At 43.7% G+C, this 25,996-nt stretch overlaps 1 protein-coding gene across 1 annotated transcript; it reads left to right on the top strand.

Annotated features, from left to right (window-relative positions):
- The first annotated feature begins 24,207 nt into the window (after positions 1-24,207).
- Positions 24,208-25,149, top strand: LOC120930780 (olfactory receptor 1019-like). Its single transcript, XM_040341952.1, has one exon. The coding sequence runs from the start codon at positions 24,208-24,210 to the stop codon at positions 25,147-25,149; it is 942 nt and encodes a 313-aa protein (XP_040197886.1).
- The last annotated feature ends 847 nt before the right edge of the window (positions 25,150-25,996 follow it).

The raw sequence follows: 25,996 nt of genomic DNA on the forward strand, positions 1-25,996 counted from the left end.
TATTAAGCATTCCCACTAATAACTCAAATATACAATGACTAAAAAAAATGAATAAATAAATAGACAAATAAATACATTTACATAATCACACATAATAAGACACATAGGGGAAGATTTACTAAAACTGGAGAATGCAAAATCTGGTGCAGCTCTGCACAGAAACCAATCAGCTTTCAGGTTTTATTGCCAAAGCTTAATTGAACAAGCTGAAGTTAGAAGCTGATTGGCTTAAAAAGTCCAACTGTACCAGATTGTGAGTACTCCAGTTTGAGCAAATCAACCCCATAATATATCTCTCCAATAAATGACATCAGAAACAAGTCCTCTTAACTCACATGTTTTCTACACATTGCCAAATGGACTATTTTTGTTTCAAAGAAAAATAAAATAATTTTTTAGTGAAGGTTTTACCTCCTTTATGACCAGGGCATTTTTTTGCTGTTCAGCACTGTGCTAATTCAACTGTCAATTTCTCGGTCATGCAACACTGTACCCAATTTTAATGTATTGGTTTCACACCATTTGAGTTTTCCTTTAGTGGTATTTAATTATTCCTTGTGACGGCGGATGTCGCCTCACTATATACTATAATACAGCATGAGGACGCTGCTCTGGCACTCAATTGGGCATTGAGTAAGAGGGAGGAGATCCCGTTTACACAAAAAAGATTTTTGGGTCAAGCCCTCGATTTCTGTATGTCGCATAATTATTTTTGGTTCGATGGTTTCTTTTTTTCACAACAGGTTGGCGTGGCTATGGGAGCTAAATATGCCCCTAGCCTCGCCAACCTGTTTATGGCGGAGTGGGAGGACAAAAGTATCTTCAGAGATCAAAGATCTCAACTTATCTTCTATCGGAGATACATTGACGACATCTTTTTGATCTGGCAGGGATCGGAAACAGATCTCAAAGTTTTCCTTGAAGTATTGAACAACAATGTGAACAACATTAAACTGGAATATGTGATCAGTGCGTGTTCAGTTAACTTCTTGGATGTAACTATAGAAAGATGTAATGACAGGTTGAAAACAAAGGTGTACTTTAAAAGCACTGATCAAAACAGTTATCTATCGATCAGAAGTGGACACCACCCTGCTTGGATAAAGAATATCCCTAAAGGGCAATTTCTCCGAGTGCGCCGAAACTGCACTGATGACTCAGATTATTTTGAGCAGGCGAATGTACTGAAGAAGAGATTTGCCCAAAAGGGATATGATGAGATCAACCTGGTGTCAATGATTCAAGAGATCGCAGAGAAGCCGAGAGAAGATTGTTTTAAGAAGAAAATAGAAGAGCCATCCACAAATGAACACCAGTGGAGCTTCCTGACGGGCTTCCACATCCAATATAAGGAAATTGAAACCATATATAAGAAACACTGGCACATCCTCAGCAGAGATAGACATCTGGGTGGAGTGATTCCTCAGCAGCCACGTTTTATATATAGACGTGCGCCCAATTTTGGCGATAGAGTGGTCCGCAAAATATTGGATCCACCTGATCGCCAATTGAAAATAGATCTGAAAGGATTCTTTCCTTGCAGAAGGTGTATTTGCTGCCGCACGGTGAAAGAACACAACAAAGGAATTAACAAAGTTACCAGCTCCGATGGCACAATGTTTGACATTAAAGAATTCAGTACATGCAACTCGTCATATGTTGTATATTTGCTATGGTGCCCATGCGGGTTATTATATGTTGGGAGGACTAAAAGACTTCTAAGAATCCGCATATCAGAACACCTAGCAAATATTAAAAAAGGCTTTGAGGAACATAGCGTTTCCATGCATTTTAAAAAGGTACATAACCAGGACCCCACGCTTGCTCAATTTTGTGGCATAGATGTGGTTTACCCATCTTGGAGGGGGTCACACAGAGTCCGTGACCTTTCACAGCGCGAAACTCACTGGATATTCTTGCTAAAATGTCTTTTTCCGCGGGGGTTGAATATAGAGGTAGACTTGAATTGCTTCATCAATAATTCTTAGACATTTATCATACCCACACCTTTCCCTCCGTGGGTTTAGTATTACCCTTTCTGGCATCTTTTCAGTATATGTACTCTTTTATTCATTTATCTGATATTTTGCTATTAATTAATCCCTTCTCCAGTGGTGGTGTTATCGGTGACCATTTGCGATCAGTTCAGCGATCACTAATTCACCACTTGTATTTAGTTCCAGTTTTAGATTGATTTTATCGAGTTTCATTTTTAATGCATTTCTTACATATTTTAGATATATTTTAATTATATATATTTAATCATTTATATGAATTTGCAATTAGCGTTTGATACTAATATGCACTAATGCAAAATGTTATTAATTTATTTTAACTGACTATTGCCTTCATCCAGTGACAAATGTTTTTATATGTATTTGTTGATATACTCCAGCGCATGCTTGATATATATCAGCTGATGACTTAATTAGGAACTGTTGTATGGCTATTCAATATAAACACAGTGTAATGATTGTGCTGTAGATGTGATTCGTGGTCACGGGGACACCCGGAAATCGGCTTTTTTTATTTATTTTTTCCTCTCATTTCCGCCGCCCACGTCTGCCTATACAACAGCTGATTTGCCCCTGTTGTGTTGTTAGAAGCCATTCCCCGCGGCGAGCCTATTATGAGCAGCGTCTGCTCGACCTATCAGGTCGGCTTACCGCTGTGGCTGCTGGGTAAGACAGCCAGCCAATGGAGGAGGCGCTGACTTCCTCCTAGCTTTGGCTGCATAAGCGCTCTAGGCCCGCCCATCGTTGTAGGCGGAGCGGGATGCGCTGTGCAGCACGTGATTGGCTCAGACTGCTGCTGTTGGGGGATGTGATTAACATCCTCTCTCACCTATTGGAATCTGGGGACTGGCGCCACGCCTATCGCACTGGCTGATTGATTCATACACCAGCCAGTGGTGGTGGATGATGCTGTCAGCCCACAGTAGTTTGGGATTATCGTTTACTTCCGCCCACAGTTGTGGAGGAAGTGGGAAAACGCCCAGGACTGATAGGCTGATTGATCTGACTACATCAGATATAAGGTAACCATTTATGACTGTGTGGTTAGTCCCATGAATAAGTTTTTATAACGAAACATGTCGGGGTATTGCCATACAGTCTAATTTTACTAGTGAGTGCTGCGTTTTTGGATGCAGAGTGCGTTTGAAGTTTTTTATTTAAGTGGATGTGCAGCTGCATCTGACAGAAGTCCATGGCACCGTGAGTAGGAGAATTGGTTTCACTTTTTCTCGCTGATCGGGGGTCCGCCGTGACCGCTTCTCACCATTTTGACGTTTGAAGGAGTTTCTTGATGTGATATTCTGCTGTTTTACAAGATTTTGTTTGTGAGTGCACTGTTTGAAGTTTTATTTTGGTGTGCTATTAAACCTTTGATGGTATCACACTATTTGCACTTCTTTTTTCTCTCTCTGACATATATGTGGAACTGATTGGATGTCATATTTGGATTACATCTTTATTGACGGGAACAACTACATCTGATAAGGTTTTTTGTGCCAAAACACGAGAGTGTGAGGCATACCTATCCGGTGAGTGTCCATTTGATGGGGGAGGAGTCACTGAGCACTGTCGGGTGTGGTGGAAGTTTTTGGAAAAATTTGAAGATCGCAGGATCCTTATACACATGAACTTTGCTTTGTATGGCCACGTTCTAAATTATTTTTAAAGACTGTCTCTTGCACTTTCAGTGCGTTCACTTCACGTTTAAGTCAATCACGGGTGTTTATTATTACAGTCACAGTTTAGTGTTTATTTCTTAAACTGGATATATTTTGTTTATTATCACTGTATATCATTACATATGGGTTGTAGTAATGTATTTTATATAGTCAAATATGCACAGTTATTTGATAGCGCTGTTTTAATTTGTTGACACTCCTTAGAGAGTTTCATCATCTTACATTCTTTTTGTTCATTTAATTATTACTGGGTTTTTTTATTTGTTGCTATATAAATTTAAATATAAAGTCTGAACATTTTGGGGAAAAATAATTTTTTTCTTAGTTTTCTGTTAAAAAATTGTGCAAACAATTAACCTTTCTTCATAAATTAAATGTATTCCGCTACATTTCTTTGGTAAAAAATAACCCAAATCAGTGAATATTGTTTAGTCTGTGAAAGTCCTAGATCCTACAAACTATGGTATATATATTTAAAAATTGATCAATCCTGATGTACTGACGGCCTCTCTCATTTCTTGAGGACCTAAAAGTAGACAGTCCAAGGTATTTAGTAAGAGGCATCGCAATTTTTTTCGATGTTGTAATTTTTTGTCACAATTTTTTGAATAATGAAATTAAATATAATTAGATTTTTTTTTCACAATTTCTTTTTCTACATACAGTCACCAGTGCCATACACCAGTGCAGTCGGTAAAGGTCGAGTTTATTTTGTTTGCTTTTTCAGGGTTTTTCCTATCTCTGTTTCTTCAGGGAGATTTAACTTCACTCCCTGTCCCAGAGACACAACAGAACAGTTCACACTTCCAAGTTGCATGAGGTCCAGTGTGAAGTTTCCACAGTCCGAGGTGATTTGGGGAGTCATGTCATCTGCTGGTGTTGGTCCACTGTGTTTTATCAAGTCCAAAGTCAGCATAGTCCTCCACCAGGAAATTCTAAGGCACTTTGTGCTTCCTTCTGCTGACCGGATTTACGGAGATACTGATTACATTTTCCAGAAGGACTTGGCACCTGCCCACACTGCCAAAAGCGCCAATACCTGGTCACATGATCATGGTATCACTTTGTTTGATTGGCCAGCAAACTCACCTGACCTAAACCCCATAGAGAATCTGTGGGGTATTGTCAAGAGGAAGATGAGAGATCCTAGTCCCAACAATGCAGACGAGCTGAAGGCCGCTATCAAAGCAATCTGGGTTTCCATAATACTTCAGCAGTGCTACAGGCTGATCGCCTCCATGCCACGCCACATTGATGCCGTAAATCATGCAAAAGGAGCCCCAACCAAGTATTGAGTGCCTACTATACTCTACCTGGACATACTTTTCAGTAAGCCAACATTTCTGTATTAAAAATCCCTTTTTCATTGATCTTATGTAATATTCTCATTTTCTGAGATGAATTTTGGGGTTTCCCTAGCTGTAAGCCATAATCATCAAAATGAAAAGAAAAAAATGTTTGAAATATGTCACTCTGTGTTTAACGCATCTACACTATCTCACCCCTCACATTTCTGTAAATTAGTGTGTAATTCAATGTAAAGTAGTGAGTAACAGTGTCAATTTTCTGTCCCCTCAAAATAACTCAACACACAGCCATTAATGTGTAAACCCCATGGCAACAAAAGTGAGTACACCCCTAAGTCAAAATGTCCAAATTGGGCCCAAAGTGTCAATATTTTGTGTGGCCACCATTATTTTCCAGCACTGCCTTAAACCCCTTGGAATGGAGTTCACCAGAGCTTCACAGATTTCCACTGGAGTCCTCTTCCACTGCTCTATGATAACATCACGGAGCTGGTGGATGTTAGAGACCTTGCACTTCACCTTCCATTTGAGGATGCCCAAAAGATGCTCAATAGGGTTTAGGTCTGGAGACATGCTTGGCCAGTCCATCACCTTTACCCTCAGCTTCTTTAGCAAGGCAGTGGTCATCTTGGAGGTCTGTTCCGGGTCGTTATCATGTTGGAATACTGCCCTGCGGCCCAGTGTCTGAAGGGAGGGGATCATGCTCTGCTTCAGTATGTCACAGTACATATTGGCATTCATGGTTCCCTCAATGATCTGTAGCTCCCCAGTGCCGGCAGCACTCATGCAGCCCCAGACCATGACACTCCCACCACCATGCTTGACTGTAGGCAAGACACACTTGTCTTTGTACTCCTCACCTGGTTGCCGCCACACACGCTTCACACCATCTGACACCAAAAAAGTTTATCTTGGTCTCATCAGACCACAGAACATGGTTCCAGTAATCCATGTCCTTAGTCCGCTTGTCTTCAGCAAACTGTTTGCGGGCTTTCTTGTGCATCATCGTGAGAAGAGGCTTCCTTCTGAGACGACATCCATGCAGACCAATTTGATGCAGTGTGCGGTGTATGGTCTGAGCACTGACACTGACCCCCCACCCCTTCAACCTCTGCAGCAATGCTGGCAGCACTCATATGTCTATTTCCCAAAGACAACCTCTGGATATGACGCTGAGCACATGCACTCAACTTCTTTGGTCGACCAAGGTGAGGCCTGTTCTGAGAGGAACCTGTCCTGTTAAACCGCTGTATGGTCTTGGCCACCATGCTGCAGATCAGTTTCAGGGTCCTGGCAATCTTCTTATAGCCTATACCATCTTTATGTAGAGCAACAATTCTTTTTTTCAGCTCCTCAGAGAGTTCTTTGCCATGAGGTGCCATGTTGAACTTCCAGTGACCAGTATGAGAGAGTGAGAGCGATAACACCAAATTTAACACACCTTCTCCCCATTCACACATGAGACCTTGTAACACTAACAAGTCACATGACACCGGGGGAGGGAAAATAGCTAATTGGGCCCGATTTGGACATTTTTACTTAGGGGTGTACTCACTTTTGTTGTCAGCGGTTTAAACATTAATGGCTGTGTGTTGAGTTATTTTGGGGGGATAGCAAATTTACACTGTTATACAAGCTGTACACTCACTACTTTACATTGTAGAAAAGTATAATTTCTTCAGTGTTGTCACACGAAAAGATAGAATAAAATATTTCCAAAAATGTCAGGGGTGTACTCACTTTTGTCAGATACTGTATATAAAATATATGAGTTTCACTTTTTTTTATAGAATTACTGAAATAAATTACCTTTTTTATGATATTCTAATTTCATGAGATACACCTGTGTGTGTGTGTGTATATATATATACAGTATATACAATGAGTATGACTTATAAAATATGTTTTTTCAGATAAACAGTATTACTTTTGTTTTGTTTTTTAGTTCCTGGTACTCATTCATTCTCTGTTCACAGCAAAAATATACACTCTGATTAGGGCCAGGTTTGGACATTGGAGGGCTCGGGGGGGCTTCAGGTTTGGGGGGCCCCTCATGCACAGAGTCAGTTTACATTCTCAATGACAGCCACACATTTTTAAACGCTTGACCTCCAAGAAAGTTTTACCAACTTCATGACCATACCATATATTTTTCTATATAGCACTGTGCTATTTTACCTGGTTATTGCTCAGTCATGCAACACTGTACACAAATGAAATTATATATTTTTTTTCCACACAAATAGAGCTTTGTTTTGGTGTTTTTTGATCACCACTTGGTTTTTTATAATTTGCTATATAAACAACAAAACTTTTTTTTTTGAAAAAAACATTGTTTTTTTTTAGTTTCTGTTCTGTTTTTTTAGTTTATGATCTTTCTTCATAAATTCAGGTCAAAATGTATTCTGCTACATGCCTTGGTAAAAAATAACCCAAATGTATAATATTTTGTCTGTGTAAAAGTTATAGGGCCGGATTCAGATAGATTTCTCTATTTATCTGCGATACGGTACGCCGCCGTAACTTTGGGCGCAAGTTCCGTATGCAGAAAGAACTTGCGCCCTTAGTTTTTCGTGAAAGAATCCCAGTGCACATGCTCGAAATTATGCCGTAAAGCCTTTCGACGTGAACGTAACTTACGCAAAGCCCTATTCGCGAACGACTTACGCAAACAACGTAAAATTTTCAAAACTCGGGGCGGGAACGATGTCCATACTTAACATTAGCTACGCCTCATATAGCAGGGGTAACTTTATGCCAGAAAAAGCCTAACGTAAACAACGTAAAAAAATGCACCGGCCGGACGTACGTTTCTGAATCGGCGTAAATACCTAACTAGCATATTCCTCGCGTAACTATACGGAAGCGCCACCTAGCGGCCAGCGTAAATATGCAGCCTAAGATACAACGGTGTAAGACAATTACGCCGGTCGGATCTTATACGACGGCCCGCACTCAGAGATACGACGGCGTATATGGAGAAACGTCGTCGTATCTCGTACCTGAATCCGACCCATAGAGTCTACAAACTATGATATATATATATATATATATATATATATATATATATATATATTTGAGAATTGATCAATTCTGATCTTCTGACTGCCTATCCAATTTCTCAGGCCGGATTTACAACTATTGCAAACAGTCCAATCCGCAATAACAGGAGATTGTGACCGGCTCTCTATGGAGCCGGTTCACATATCTCCGATGGGGCTCTGGTGTGAATTTTCACAGGAGCCCTGTGCGTCTTTTGGTCCATTTCAGGTCCGAATTCAGCCCAAAATTCGGGCTGAAATCGGACCTGCATTGGCGAACCAGGACGCACAGGACCCCTGCTGGGAGCCACATCGGCATTAGGTGTGAACCCAGCCTTAAGGTCCTACAATGCCAGGACAGTACAAATACACCCCAAATGACCCATTTTCAAAAAGTAGACAGTCCAAGGTATTTAGTAAGAGGCATGGTGATTTTTTTTAAGTTCTTGTCACAGTTTTTGGGAAAAATAAAAAATCACATACAGCTCACAGTACCGAGCACTGCAATCCGCTATATCTGGTTGACGCGGCAGTTGATGACAGTGCCTCTTCATGCGCGTAGTACGTATAAGCACCGCAGTGCACTGATACGGGGCTGGCAGTCGGAAAGTAGTTAAAAAAATCTCAATGTTCTACTGTAGAACACCAGTTTGTATAATCTTGACATATACTATTTTCATAAACAAATGAGATGTTTATTTCAACTATTTCAGAACAAAAACATCATGGGTGTCAAGAACAAGACTCAAGTGACCGTGTTTGAATTTTCTGGTCTTACTGATGATAAATTGGTTGCCCAGTTCCTCTTTGTGCTCTTTTTAATGGTTTACATAGTGGCCTTGCTTGGAAACATTGGGATGATGGCAATGGTACATATTTTACCCAGCCTCCACACTCCAATGTACTACTTACTGAGATATTTGTCTATGGTGGACCTCTTCTACTCTTCAGTAGTTACTCCTAAAATGTTGTCTGACCTCCTTTCCGAGAGAAAATTAATCACAATTATAGGTTGCACTCTTCAATTCTACTTCTTTTGTGCACTGGCAGGCACAGAGATCTTGGTCCTCTCGGTCATGGCGTATGACCGATATGTTGCTATATGCCACCCTCTCCACTACGTCTCAGTTATGACTAATGGGAAATGTCTTCGTCTTGTGATTCTCTCATTCTTTATTGCCTTTGTGCAGTCAGTTGCACAGACCAGCAGTCTATTTAGTCTTGAATTCTGTGACTCTAACCTTATAGACCACTTCTACTGTGACATCCCTCCACTGGCCAGGCTGTCCTGTTCCAAAATCCACATCTGCACCATCGTCACCCTTTTCTTTGGGGGTTCTTGTTGCTTATGTTCAATGACAATCATCCTGGTCTCCTACATCTTCATCATGAATTCTGTCTTACGGATAAACTCTGCGGCTGGCAGGAGGAAAGCATTTAGCACCTGCTCCTCACATCTGATGTGTTCTACCATCTTCTATGTTGCAGTTGTCTGTGCTTACTTTCATCCATCCTCCAGTACACTCAAAACACAGGAAAAGGTATCCTCTGTATTCTACACGGTGGTGACTCCAATGATAAATCCTCTTATCTACAGCCTGAGGAACCAAGAGGTGAAAAAGGCCATCATAAGACTGCTTCAAAAGCGTTCCCATTCACATATGTGATATCATGATACCTATCCAACTTAAACATACATAGTTCAAAAGATGGTTGATGATAACCTGTGTGGAAAGAGATATAGAAGTAGTCATTGTTGAGTTTTCCTACTTGTCATGGTAATCCAGTTTACTTTAAACTGAGCTCTCAGTCTCTCTCACTAGACTTGCTGATCCATTGCCACTGGATCCCCTAAACTCTTCCAATCTTTTCACACAATATCTTCCTTAAGCATCACTCCCACGTCCCTGCTGGGTCCCTAGCTTGGCACTCACAGATACTCTTCAAGCATCACCCCACTGGCCTGCTCGGTCCCTGGCTAGACACACAAGGCTGCTCTGCAAGCATCACCTCCACTGGCTGGGTCCCTGGCTTGGCACCTGCTGAAGTTTCCCAATTCTTCTCTTCCCCGGTTGGTGAGAACACTGCTCTTGTACTTGCTTCAGCTACTCACTGTGGTCGGTCCCTAGTAATAAGGTGGATGGTCCCTTAGTAGTGACATCTTCCCCTCTACCTCCGACCATGACAGGTTCTCCAGCCGGCAGAACCTAAATTCTGGTTGGACTGAAAGCCGCAGTCCCAACCCTACGCTGCTCTTTAGCTTCTGGATAGGCCCTCAGACAGCCTAGCAGCCAGATGTCCATGGGATAGGTCTTAGATTTATGGTCTACCAGCCTGGGGCAGTACAACACATGTCCACCCAGAAAGCCGGCCAGGTGTCCGGGAACCTACAGTAAGGGAACTGGAAATGTTGGTCGGCATCCCTGTGTTAAAACTGAATTTGAACTGTAGAGTGCTGCCTATGTCAGGTGCAAAGAGGTACAGGGCTGCTGTTAGAAATCACGGGGGCCCTGTACAGCCTACCCGATGGGGCCCCCTTTAACCTCGCCCTTGACCCCAACACAGGCTCCTCCCCTGATCCAACCTCTTCAGATTTGTCATCTTCTACATATGCACGCATACTGTGTCCCAGGAACTGGATGTTGCTGCTCACATCCTTAATGGGACCACTGATGGCACGGGAGAGCCCAGTAAAGGTGATGGCAGGACGGTGGTGGAACCCCCCTCCACTGCCTGTAAAAGTAATCTGTGGGCTTCTTAGCCACTAGGATTACTTTTACTTTGTGCAGACTTGGTGGGGCTAAAAAAGTATATCTTGTTCATTGCTGCAGCGATGACCAAGATATCACCCTTCCAATACAGCAATGTACCAGTATGTTGCTGGACAGGAAGCGGTTAAGGAGGGGGGTTGGGATGCACATGTTTACTGTAAACTGTAATGTAAAGTAACATCTCACTGTGTCTTATGATTGTCAGCATTATGAAAATTGCACAGTCAGCATGTGCTCTGTCATGGATCTGTCACAGTGTCATATGGCTTTTGGATGCTGACTTTGTTAACTTATGGCTATACTGTGTGTTACAAACTTTAACCCAGTACAGACATAACAAAGTCAGCATCCAACAACAATATGACACACTGTGATAGATCCATTAAAGAACACATTTTTTTTCTGTTGAAAAGCCTGTGGCGTGCAAAACACAACCCAAAAACTCCACCCGGTGCAGGGAAAAATGTGCACACACATAAAGAGTGACATCACAAAAAACTGCGACGGGTGCATACGTCAGTGGTCCTCCAAAGAGGACCCGTCTCTGATCCCCTGGGGCGTTAGGCTCCTGACAGGGAAAAGAGTTACTGTGGTCCATACAGCCGAAGCCATATGGACCCATCTTGGTCCAAGCAGCCGAAGCCACAAGGACCCAACATCCTCGGAGGGACTGCCGAAACAGAACCCTCCTCGGTGAGGCTCCCCCGAAGGGAGACCCCATGAGAGCCGGTGAACCTAACCAGAAGGCCGAGTCTACCAACTCCCAAGACTTTCAGAGACCGGCCCGAGGACCAGCACCCTACTCGCCACACATAAAGTGCACTGCACCAAACAAAAAGAGTGACAAACAAAACAAACACGGGGGTAAAATAATAAAAGAAAGTGGGGAAAAGGAAGATGGGAGAGTGAGGAAAGTGACCAATGTGAAATACATTGGCCGGCCCTCCATGCTGACAGTGCTGCCTGCATATCATAATGCTGATAATCATGATCTGCTATGCTGTGTGACAGTGATGATTCTATCCTCTGTGCTCCACTCACTGTGTGCAGTGCAGGTGCAGCCACGCTATCCTCCAGGTTCTTGCTCCCTCTCATCCACTGAGCCGCCTGTCGCCTCACCTCAGTCTTGGCAGTCGGCACCTGAAAACGGGAGGCGGAGCTAAGCAGAGCCTCGTAATATCACTCCGCCAGGGAAGGCAGTGGACAGTGGCAGCCATGTCTTATTAACCAACAGAGCAATGTGCCGTGCCGTGCGGCTTTATGTACATGGGCCCGAAAAAGGAGAAATAGTCCAACCGCTGTGCTCACCTCCTGGGCCCCTCTGTAGACCAGATGGGGCCCAGGAAAATGTAATTAAAGCCCCCCTTCACTAAGAAAGTTGTAGCGGGGGGTATGCTTTTGAAATCTCTCTATTTTAATATGCATAGATTAACTGTAAAGTTCCCCAGGCCCCCCTGTGGAGCTGATGGAGGGCGGGCCTGGTACAACAGGGCTGGCTGTACTCCCCTATCAGCGGCCCTGAAGAGGTATATTGGTGTTTTGGAAATATTTGTGCATGCTTTTCCTGCTACAGTAAAACATTACAAAGGATAAACGTGTGGACATTATTTTATTTCTGGAGGTGGGTCTCGGGCTGGGAGAATGTGAGCAACAGAGATGGTGAAGTTTCTCCAAACTACAGGTGTACAGTGTCAAATCTCAATCTTACAATCTAGGAGGGAGGGTCAAGTGATACAAAAGGTAATAGCTATGGAGGATGATCTGATAGAGAAAGTAAAAGTACAGTTGTTAGGTGGGGGCCAGATAGGCTTCTCTGAAGAGACAGGTTTTCAGGGAGTGTTTAAAAGCAAATAGAGTAGGAGATAGTCTGACAGATCGGAGTAGGGAGTTCCAGAGGATGGGAGAGGCTCCGGAAAAGTTCTGGAGGCGAGCATAGGAGGAGGTGATGAGGGAACTAGAGAGCAGGAGGTCTTGGTAGGAACGAAGGGAACAAGTAGGCTGGTGTTTTGAGACTAGGCTAGTGATGTAGCCAGGGGCCGAGTTTTGGATGGCTTTGTAAGTTGGATCCATGATGGATTGAAGTGTAATTCTGTGAGTAGGGAGTTTCAGTAGTCGAGGCAGGAGATGACCAGGGAGTGAACTAGGTGTTTTGTGGTTAGGAAAGGGACATATTTTGGAGATGTTGCAGAGGTTGAGACGGCAAGATTTGGAAAGTGTTTGGATGTGGAAACTACACCTGGAACCAGGGCCAGGATAAGGGGTTGGCAGGAGGGGAAGCTGCCCTGGCACAATGATTTGTTGCAGGGATGGGGGGCACCCTGACCCTAACCCTAAGGGAAAGGGGGCGCAGTTTGCCATCTTTGCCCCGGGCACTGGACGACCTTGTCCCGCCTTTGCCTGGAACCTTGGCATGCGGGGACGGGCTGATAGTAGTGCGATTGATCTTGACTGAGAAATCAGGGGAAGAGGAACGTGGGGGAGGAAAAATTATGAGCTCAGTTTTGGATAGGTTGAGTTTGAGGAAGTTTTGTGACATCCAGGCTTATATGTCTGTTAGTAAATTAGTGATACAAGAGGAGACTGAAGGAGTGAGTTTTGGGGTAGAGAGATAGATTTGGGTGTGGTCAGCATAGAGATGGTATTTGAAGCCAAGTGAAGTCTAATACCTGACCCAGGGAGGAGGTACAGATATAGAATAGGAGAGGTCCAAGAACAGAACATTGGGGGACCCCCAACAGAGAAAGGCAGAGGAGAGGAGGCAGTAGAGTTGTAAGTGACACTAAAGGTGCAGTTGGATAAGTAGGATGAGAACCAGTGAAGAGTACAGTCATGGAGACCAAAGGCATGGAGTTTTTTGAGAAGGAGGGGGTGGTCCACTGTGTCAAAGGCAGCACAGAGGTCTAAGAGTAGGAGTACAGAATAGAGTCCATTGGATTTAGCTGTTAGTAGATTGTTTGTGAGTTTTAGGAGAGCAGTTTCCATGTAGTGTTAAGGGCGGAATCCAGACTGAAGGGGATCAAGAAGGTTATTCTTGGCGAGGTGGTCACTCAGTCGGTTGTAGACCAGAGGTTCAAGGAGTTTGGATATAAAGGGGAGCAAGGTTAAAAAAAAGCCAACTTGCTTTAAATTTCACCGATGGATTCCTAACCGATGGGAAAAAAAACAATCGTTAGTAGGCACAACCATCAGTTAAAAATCCACGCATGCTCAGAATCAAGTCGACGCATGCTTGGAAGCATTGAACTTCGTTTTTTTCAGTACGTCGTTGTGTTTTACGTCACCGCGTTCTGACACGATCGTTTTTTAACCAATGGTGTGTAGGCGCGACGGACCATCAGTCAGCTTCATCGGTTAACCAATGAAAACGGTCCATCGGTCCGTTCTCATCGGATGGACTGATCGTGTGTACGCGGCATCAGAGGAGAGGAGACCAATGTGTGTTCCCAGTACAGAGGAACACAGATCGGTCTCCTTCCCTTGTGAGTCCCCTCTCCCTACAGTTAGAATCACTCCCTAGGGAACATATTAACCCCTTGATCGCCCCTAATGTTAACCCCTTCCCTGCCAGTCACATTTAATTGAATAAATGTGAATGGTCCTAAAAACGTGTCAAAAGTGTCCGATATGTCCGTCGCAATGTCACGATCACAATAAAAATCGCAGAACGCCGCCATTAAAAAAAAAAATGCCATAAATCTATCCCCTATTTTGTAGATGCTATAACTTTTGCGCAAACCAATCAATATACGCTTATTGCGTTTTTTTTTTTTACCAAAAATATGTAGAAGAATACATATCGGCCTAAACTCAGGAACATAAAAAAAAAAATTGTGGTATTTATTAAATCAAAAAGTAAAAAATATTGTGTTTTTTTCAAAATTGACGCTCTTTTTTTGTTTATCGCGCAAAAAATAAAAACCACAGAGGCGATCAAATACCACCAAAGAAAAGCTCTATTTGTGGGGGGAAAAAAGCATAAAGATTTAATTTGGGTACAGTGTTGCATGACCACGCAATTGTCATTCAAAGTGCAACAGCGCTGAAAACTAAAAATTCGTCTGGGCAGGAAGGTGGTGAAAATGCCCGGTACGGGCAGGTATGTATGCGGCAGGTACGTTGCTTTGCGCAGCCATTCTGCCGATGTATATCTACAGGAGGCGGTCGGCAAGTGGTTAACTGGTTCATTGGTGTACCTTGTATATTTTATTGTCACTGTTTGTGTCTATAAAATGTATTTAGTATTGTGTGCACCTAGTTGCATTTTATATACTTTTTTACTGCTATTTTTCTGCCTTAAAAGACCCCCTTTTTGCACTTGTTCTCTATGTAATGTATCAGTTTTAAATAATTTGGTATTAAAATATTATTAATACAAGATAACAGAAATAATCTTCTGGTTTGTAAAGATTTATTTTTATGAAGATCCCTGGGGCAGGTTGGGATTGTTCTCCTGGATAATTGGGTTGCATATAACACTGGCTTCACATGTACAGAAATAAAACAGTGCGTGGGGCCCTGAGCGTCAAACAATTACATCTCTAAGGGGTAAGGGGACATTGGAAATGTCTGCGTTCTTTATTATATTTATATATATATAATAGATTAGTACAATGGTAAGAGACCCTTCAGATTGCAACACGACAAAGTCAACAAATCGTGTAAATATCACCCAATTTGCTACGGTTGTTATATGACACGACAATAACCAGCAACACTACAGCAAAAGAAGAAGAAATAAAGAATTTATTTTTTTAAGAAAATATTTGCATTGGTTGAGGTTTCAGACGATCTAAAAGAAATAGTTCTGATCACTTTTGCTCACCTTCCTCCATGCATTTAAATTAAATGTAAACCCGAACTGGATGACCTTCAGTTTTCTCTGTGCATCGTGTATCCAACAATTGTCATGTTTTTGACGCTGTTGCCATGTATATGAATTCATTTAACAATCAAAATATAACTCTAGTTTTTTTTTTTTTTTATTTGCAAACTTAAAAAAAACAAGACGTGTTAGAAAATAAAAATTCATAGCAATATATATACACAACACCAATAAGGTACATACAAAAAAAAAATATTAACCAAAATAACTCAAATATACAATGACCTAAAAAAATGTATTAATTAATTAATAGATAAATAAATACATTTCTATAATCACACATAAGACACATAGGGGAAGATTTACTAAAACGGGAGCATGCAAAATCTGGTGCAGCTCTGCACAGAAAACAATCAGCTTCCAGGTTTTATTGTAAAAGCTAAAGTTAGAAGCTGATTGGCTAAAATGTCCAGCTGTACCAGATTGTGATTAAATCAACCCCATCTATATACCGTATTTATCGGCGTATACCGCGCACTATTTTGCCCTGAAAATCAGGGCAAAATCGTGGGTGCGCGATATACGCCGATACCCGCTTTCCCGCCATGAGTTTGAATACTGCGCCCGCATATAGCGAGCGCAGTACACTCGTGAATCTTCGGCCAGTCTCGGCGCCTCTCGTACTGACGTCCTGACGTCCTGAGCGTACAGGACGTCAGTGCGAGAGGCGCCCGAGCCTGCCCGAAGATTCACGAGTGTACTGCGCTCGCTATATGCGGGCGCAGTATTCAAAGTCGTGGCGGGAAACGAGCGGGAGGACGCCGCCGAAGGACGCCGGACCCGCCGAAGATGGACACCGGACCCGCCGAAGATGGACACCGGACCCGCCGAAGATGGACACTGGACCCGCCGAAGATGGACGCCCGACCCGCCGAAGATGGACGCCCGACCCGCCGAAGACGGACGCCGGACCCGCCGAAGAGGACACCCGACGAGGCCGCAGAAGGACGCCGGCCCCTACGAGGCCGCAGATGGACGCCGCGCAAGACATCAAAACTGTAAGTACAAAACAACAAAAAATCTTTTTTTCCCACAGGATTGGGGGCCACTTTGGGGGTGCGCGGTATACGCCAGAGCGCGTTATACCGCGATAAATACGGTATATAAAACTCAAGTGTGTGTATGTATGTATGTATGTATGTATGTTCCAGCATCACGTCCAAACGGCTAAAGATATTAACATGAAACTTGGCACACATGTTACTTATATGTTAGCAACAAACATAGGATAGGTGGTTTAACCCTTACCCACCCCCATTTGCCATGGTCGGCGTTTTCCTTTAAAGTCCCATTCAACTCTATGGGAAATACATGTTACTTCATAACTTCCAAACGGCTGTAGATATTTCGATAACACTTGGTCACATGTTACTTATATGTCCACTTAAACTATATGATAGTTAATTTATCCCTTAACTACCCCCATTTGTGAGGGTCGGGGTTTTTGTTTAAAGTCCCATGCAAATCAATGGGAAATGTATGTTCCCACATAACTTCTGTACTCCTGGAGATATTTCAATAATACCTGGTACACATATTACTTATATGCCAAATAAAAATATATGACAGTTAAATTAACCCTTACCTACACCCTTATATAAAAGATGGGTATATTTATATTACTATGATTTTCCTCCCCAAAAGGTTAAGATAGTAAGACCGGGCAATGCCGGGTATTCAGCTAGTATATCTAATAAATAACATCAGAAACGAGTCGTCTTAACCCACATGTTTTCTACACATTGCCAAATGGACTAGTTTTTTTTAAAGAAAAATAAAATCAATTTTTAGTGAAGGTTTTTCCCCCTTTATGACCAGCGCATTTTGTTGCTGTTCAGTACTGTGCTAATTCAACTGGCAATTGCTCGACCATGCAACACTGTACCAAAATGTAATTTATATAATTCGTTTTACACAATTTGATTTTAGTGGTATTTAATTATCACTGGGTTTTACATTTTTTGCTATATCAATTGATAAAATCTGCAAATTTGGGAAAAAATAGTTTTTCTTCATTTTCTGTTAAACAAATTGTGTAAACAAATAATCTTTCTTCATAAATTTAGGCCAAAATGTATCCCGCTACATTTCTTTGGTAAAAAATAACCCAAATCAGTGTATATTATTTAGTCTGTGTGAAAGTTCTAGATTCTACAAACTATGATATACTATATTTGAAAATTGATCAATCCTGATGTACTGACGGCCTCTCTCATTTCTTGAGGACCTAAAAGTAGACAGTCCAAGGTATTTAGTAAGAGGCATCACAATTTTTTTTGAAGTTGTAATTTTTTGTCACAATTTTTTGAATAATGAAATCAAATATAAGTAGATTTTTTTTGCACAATTTCTTTTTTTACATACTGTCTCCAGTGCCGTACACCAGAACAGTCGGTAAAGGTCGAATTTATTCTGTTTGCTTTTTCAGGGTTTTTCCTATCTCTGTTTCTTCAGGGAGATTTAACTTCACTCCCTGTCCCAGAGACACAACAGAACAGTTCACACTTCCAAGTTGCATGAGGTCCAGTGAGAAGTTTCCACAGTCTGTGATGATTTGGGGAGCCATGTCATCTGCTGGTGTTGGTCCACTGTGTTTTATCAAGTCCAAAGTCAGCATAGTCCTCCACCATGAAAGTCTAGAGCACGTAATGCTTCCCTCTGCTGACCAGCTTTACGGAGATGCTGTTTCCAGCAGGACTTGGCACCTCCCACACTGCCAAAAGTACCAATACCTGGTTTATGGATCATGGTATCACTGTGCTTGATTGGCCAGCAAACTCACCTGACCTAATCCCCATAGAGAATCTGTGGGGTGTTGTCAAGAGTAAGATAAGAAACACCAGACCCAACAATGCAGATGAGCTGAAGGCCGCTATCAAAGCAACCTGGGTTTCCAAAACACTCCATGCCACGCCACATTGATGCAGTAAATCATGAAAAAGTAGCCCCGACCAAGTATTGAGTGCATACTATACTCTACATGGACAGACTTTTCACTAAGCCAACATTTCTGTATTAAAAATCTTTTTTTTTTTTTTGTGTGTGTGGTTTTAATGTAATATTCTCATTTTCTGAGATTAATTTTGGGGTTTCCCTAGATGTAAGCCATAATCATCAAAATTAAAAGAAAGAAATGCTTGAAATATATCACTTGTGTGTAACGCATCTACAGTATCTCATTCCTCAAATTTTTGTAAATATTTTTATATATCTTTTCATGTGACAACACTGAAGAAATGATACTTTGCTACAATGTTGTGTAGTGAGTGTACAGCTTGTAGAACAGTGTAAATTTTCTGTTCCCTCAAAATAACTCAACACACAGCAGCCATTAATGTCTAAACTGTTGGCAACAAAAGTGAGTACACCCCTAAGTGGAAATGTCCAAATTGGGCCCGAAGTGTCAATATTTTGTGTGGCCACCATTATTTTTCAGCACTGCCTTAACCCTCCTGGGCATTGAGGTCACCAGAGCTTCACAGGTTGCCACTGGAATCCTCTTCCACTCGTCCATGACGACATCACGGAGCTGGTGGATGTTAGAGACCTTGCGCTCCTCCACCTTCCATTTGAGAATGCCCCACAGATGCTTAATAGGGTTTAGGTCTGAAGACATGCTTGGCCAGTCCATCACCTTTACCCTCAAATTCTATAACAAGGCAGTGGTCATCTTAGGCCACGTACACACGGTCGGTCAAAACCGAAGGAAACGGACTGAAGGACCGTTTCATCGGTCCAAACCGATGGTGTGTGGGCCCCATCGGTCAGTAATCCTTCAGTCAGAAATTTTAGAACTTGCTTTAAAATTGAACCGATGGACGCCTAACCGATAGGTCAAAACTGACGGTTAGTATGCAAAAGTATCGGTTAAAAACCCACGCATGCTCAGAATCAAGTCGACGCATGCTTGGAAGCATTGAACTTAATTTTTCTCAGCACGTCGTTGTGTTTTACGTCACCACGTTGGACTCGATCGTTTTTTTAACTAATGGTGTGTAGCAGGGGCGTTGCTAGGTGCCAAAAAGACCAGGGGCTTCAGCCCGAAGCCAAGCTGGCACCGGGGGGGGCGCTGTGCTGTCGGTGTAGTGGCGCAGGGTGACCTACCTGACACATACCCTGACCTACGTGAGTGTGTGTGTGTCAGCACACACACACACTGACATAACCTGCATACACTAACACTGACCTGACTACACTGACCTGTCCTGACTTGACTACACTGACCTGTCCTGACTTGACTACACTGACCTGACTTGACTACACTGACCTGACTTGACTACACTGACCTGACCTGACTACACTGACCTGACTTGACTACTGTGACCTGACTTGACTACTGTGATCTGACCACACTACACTGACCTGACCACACTACACTGACCTGACCACACTACACTGATCTGACCACACTACACTGACCTGACCTGAAAGACTTGACCACACTGACCTGACCACACTGACCTGACTACACTACACTGACCTGACCACCCTGACCACACCACACTGACCTGACTACACTACACTGACCTGACTACACTACACTGACCTGACCACCCTCACCTGACCACCTTGACCTGACTACACTACACTGACCTGACCTGACCTACATACACAATCACTGACCTGACCTACATACACAATCACTGACCTGACTTACATACACAATCACTGACCTTACCTACATACACTAACACTGAGTGAGTGACCTACCTTAGCCGTGGTAGAGATGTAGCCTGAGGACCCGAGAAGGCTCAGGACTCAGGAGCTGAGGAGGCAAGGAGAGCCGCTGAAAGGGGCAGGGAGCTGGGATGTGGGGTGCCAGAGGTGATCCTGCTGTCATACAGATGCATCATGCAGCCCTTAGGAGCAGAGGAGGAGAGCCGCTGAACCGATATCACGGCGCGCCATTGTAATTCCCACCTTCTGAGCTTGCGGCGCCTATGATAGACGTCCTGCGGGCCCGGATTGGAGCAGTGGGACGTCCATCATAGGCGCTGAAGGTTCCAGAAGGTGGGACCTGGGGCGTACCTAGAGCATTTGGCACCCGGGGCAGATCCTATATTTATATCTCTCCACAACTGCACATCTGGACCACTTTACATTACACAGCACCCTGCACCTCTGGACCCCTTTACATTACACAGCACCCTGAATCACTGGACCCCTTTACATTACACAGCACCCTGCACCTCTGGACCCATTTACATTACACAGCACCCTGCACCTCTGGACCCATTTACATTACACTGCACCCCTTTACATTAGACTTCACCTCTGGACCGCTTTACATTACACTGCACCCCTTTACATTACACAGCACCCTGCATCACTGGACCCTTTTACATTACACAGCACCCTTCATCACTATACCCCTTTACATTACACAGCCCCCTGCACCTCTGGACCCCTTTACATTACACAGCACCCTGCATCACTGGCACCCTTTACATTACACAGCACCCTGCACCTCTGGACCCCTTTACATTACACAGCACCCTGCATCACTGGACCCCTTTACATTACACAGCACCCTGCATCACTGGACCCTTTTACATTACACAGAACCCTTCATCACTATACCCCTTTACATTACACAGCCCCCTGCACCTCTGGACCACTTTACATTACACAGCACCCTGCACCTCTGGACCCCTTTACATTACACAGCACCCTGCATCACTGGACCCCTTTACATTACACAGCATCCTGCATCACTGGACCCCTTTACATTACACAGCACCCTGCACCCCTTTACATTATACTGCACTTCTGGGCCACTTTATATTACACTGCACCGTTTTACATTAGACTGCACCGCTGGACAGTGCAGACCCCTCCTTACAATACAGACCCCCCCTACAATACAGACCCACCCGTACAGTTCAGACCCCCCTACAATACAGTACCACCCCACAATACAGAACCCCCCCCCCTCATATACAGATACCACCCCCTATAATACAGTAAACCCCAATACAGAACACCCCCCTAATACAATACAGTACCCCCCCACATATACAGAACCCCCCTATACAGATACCACCCCCTACAATACAGAACACACCCCCCTACCTACAATACAGTACCCCCCAATACAATACAGTACCCCCCCCCCACATATACAGAACCCTCCTATACAGATACCACCCCCCTACAATACAGAACACACACCCCCCACCTACAATACAGTACCCCCCCAATACAGATACCACCCCCCTACAATACAGAACACCCCTCCATACAATACAGTACCCCCCCCACAATAAAGAACCCCCCTATACAGATACCACCCCCATACAATACAGAACACCCCCCCCCCCTACGATACAGTACCCCCCCCCACCCCCCACAATACAGAACCCCCCCCTATACAGATACCACCCCCCACAATACAGTACCCCCCCATACAGATACCACCCCTCCTTACAATAGTGCAGACACCCTCCTTGCCTTCAGACACGTAATGCCCCAGGCTCAGATGATCAGCCAGCGCACTACGTGTTACATACAGAGCACTTGTACAGAGGAGGGGGAGTCACAACCGTCAGCCCATACTATCAGAGCCGCGGCGCTGCGCTGCCATAGAGAAGGGGATCATTGCGGCCGGGTCCTGGGTATCACTCGGGTACGGCTCCCACCAACCCCCCCCCTGAAAAGTCTGTGTTACCTAGACTGCCGTGCCGCTGCCTCCCTGTCATCGCGGCCATGCCGCACGCTAAGTCCTCTTTAGCCACCGGGGGGGTTGTCGGCCTGACACCCCCCCCCCCCAGTGTGTGGCACCTGCTGTGTCATCGGGCACACGGAAAAAAACATTATCCCTGCTTGGCGGGGCTAGGGGCTACCAATAAACGTTGTCATGCCCGAGACTCGGGGCTTTTCGGCCACCCATTCGGGGCTCCAGCCTCCTCAGCCCACCCCTAATGACGCCCCTGGTGTGTAGACACATCAGACCATCAGTCAGCTTCATCGGTTAACCGATGAGAGCGGTCCTTCGGACCGTTCTCATCGGATGGACCGATCGTGTGTACAGGGCTTTAGAGGTGTGTTTGGGGTCATCCAAAGGGAGGGGATCAAGCTCTGCTTCAATATGTCACAGTACATATTGTCATTCATGGTTCCCTCAATGATCTGTATCTCCCCAGTGCCGGCAGCACTCATGCAGCCCCAGACCATGACACTCCCACCACCATGCTTGACTGTAGACAAGACACACTTGTCTTTGTACTCCTCACCTGGTTGCCACCACACACGCTTGACACCACCTGACACCAAATGAGTTTATCTTGGTCTCATCAGACCACAGGACATGGTTCCAGTATACCATGTCCTTAGTCTGCTTGTCTTCAGCAAACTGTTTGTTTCACACAAATAGAGCTTTCTTTTGGTGGTATTTGATCACCACTGGGAATTTTATTTTTTTGCTATATAAACAAAAACAATTCCCAAAATAAAAAAATATAATAAAATTGTATTTAGTTTCTGTTATAACATTTTCAAATAAATAATCTTTCTTCAAAAATGTTGGTCAAAATGTATTAAAAAAAAAAAAAAAAAAAAAAAAAAAATGTATTCTGCAACATGTCTTTGGTGAAAAATAACCCATCTCATTCCTTAATGCCAGGACAGTAAAAAAAATACCCCTCAAATGACCCTTTTTTGAAAAGTAGACAGTCCAGGGTATTTAGTAAGAGGCATGGTGATTATTTTTTAAGTTCTTGTCGCAATGTTTTGAAAAATGAAGAAATAACACACAGATCACAGTGGCCCAATACCGAGCACCGCAATCCGCTGTGTCTGGTTGACATGGCAGATGAAGACCGTGCCTCTGCATGCCCCAGGGGAGGCACATAGTACGTATAAGCACCGCAGTGCACGGGTATGGGACTGGCAGTCGGAAAGTAGTTAAAGCGGGAGTTCACCCGAAAACCATTTTTTAACATTAGATTGAGGCTAATTTTACTAAGCAGAATTGGGTGTTTTTTTTTAAAATGAATGCAGTACTTACCGTTTTAGAGATCGATGTTCTCCGTGGCTTCCGGGTATGATCTTCGGGACTGGGCGTTCCTATTTGATTGACAGCCTTCCGACGGTCGCATACAGTGCGTCACCAGTTGCCGAAAGAAGCCGAACATCGGTGCGGCTCTACACGGCGCCTGCGCACCGACGTTCGGCTACTTTCGGGAACTCGTGACGCGCTGTATGCGACCGTCGGAAGGCTGTTAATCAAATAGGAACGCCCAGTCCCGCAGCCCATACCCGGAAGCGGCGGGAGAACATCGATCTTTAAAACGGTAAGTACTGCATTCATTTAAAAAAAAACACCCGATTTTGCTTAGTAAAATTAGCCTCAATCTAATGTTAAAAATTGATTTTTTTGGGTGAACCTCCACTTTAAAAAAGAATCTCAATGTTTTAACATCTACTGTAGGATATCAGTTTGTATACTCTTTACATAAACTATTTTCATAAACAAATTAGATGTTTATTTCAACTATTTCAGAACAAAAACATTATGAATGTCAAGAACAAGACTCAAGTGACCATGTTTGAGTTTTCTGGTCTTACTGATGATAAATTGGTTGCCCCGTTCCTCTTTGTGCTCTTTTTAGTGGTTTACATAGTGGCCGTGCTTGGAAACATTGGGATGACGGCAATGGTACATATCTCACCCACCCTTCACACTCCAATGTACTACTTACTGAGATGTCTGTCTATGGTGGACCTCTTCTACTCTTCAGTAATTACTCCTAAAATGTTGGCTGACCTTCTTTCCGAGAGAAAATTAATCACATTCATAGGTTGCACTCTTCAATTCTACTTCATTTGTGCACTGGCAGGCACAGAGATCTTGGTCCTCTCGGTCATGGCATATGACCGATATGTTGCTATATGCCACCCTCTCCACTATGTCTCAGTGATGACTAAGAAGAAATGTCTCGGACTTGTAATTCTCTCGTTCTCTGTTGGCTTTGTGCAGTCAGTTGCACAGACCAGCAGTCTATTCAGTCTTGAATTCTGTGACTCTAACCTTATAGACCATTTCTACTGTGACATCCCTCCACTGGTCAGGTTGTCTTGTTCCGAAATCCACATCTGCACCATCGTCACCCTTTTCTTTGGGGGTTCTTGTTGCGTAAGTTCAGTGACGATCCTGCTGGTCTCCTACATCTTCATCATGAATTCTGTCTTACGGATAAACTCTGTGGCTGGCAGGAGGAAAGCATTTAGCACCTGCTCCTCACATCTGATGTGTGCTACCATCTTCTATGTTACAATTGTCTGTGCTTACTTTCATCCATCCTCCAGTACCCTCAAAATACAAGAAAAGGTATCCTCTGTATTCTACACGGTGGTGACTCCAATGTTGAATCCTCTTATCTACAGCCTGAGGAACCAAGAGGTGAAAAAGGCCATCATAAGACTGCTTCAAAAGCGTTCCCATTCACATATATGATATTATGATACCTATCCAACTTATATATATGCTGCCATAGCGTATCTCTTTTAAGCTACGCCGACGCAACGCAGAGAGGCAAGCATGGAATTCACAAAGCAAATGCTCCCAATGTTGCGCCGGCGTAACGTAAATTCGTAGGCATAAGCCGGCCTAATTCAAAGTAGGTGGAAGTGGGCGTGATCCATTTAAATGAAGCGTGACCCCATGCAAATGATGGGCCGAACGAACGGCGCATGCGCCGTCCCGTGGACGCATCCCAGTGCGTAACCTACGCCCAGCCCTATTCACGTTCTACGTAAACTACGTAAATAACGACGGCTGTGTTCCCTGGTGCAGCCATTTGCATTGATGCTGCTGACTTACACCTGCTTTATGAGTCGTAACTTTACGCCGGACGTACGACTTATGAAAACCGCGTATATTCATGCGCCGGGCGCAAGTACGTTCGTGAATCGGCGTATCTCACTCATTTGCATATTCGAATCGTAAATCAATGGGAGTGCCCCTTGCGGCCAGCGTAAATATGCGCCCACGATACGACGGCGTAGGAAACTTACATCGGTCGGATGAAGCCTATTTACAGGCGTATCTTGCTTTCAAAGTCAGGCGCATAGATACGACGGCACATATGTGCACTTACGCAGCGTATCTCGAGATACGTCGGCGTAAGTGCTACGTGAATCCGGGCCACATAGTTCAGAAAAATGGTTGATGATAACCTGTGTGAAACTAGAAATAGAAGTAGTCATTGTTGAGTTTTCCTACTTGTCATGATAATCTAGTTTACTCTCAGCTAATTCAAGATATGGCTACATGGAAAATAAATGTATTTAGTTACTCCCAA

This window comes from Rana temporaria, chromosome 3, assembly GCF_905171775.1.
Source record: "Rana temporaria chromosome 3, aRanTem1.1, whole genome shotgun sequence".
Taxonomy (NCBI): domain Eukaryota; kingdom Metazoa; phylum Chordata; class Amphibia; order Anura; family Ranidae; genus Rana; species Rana temporaria.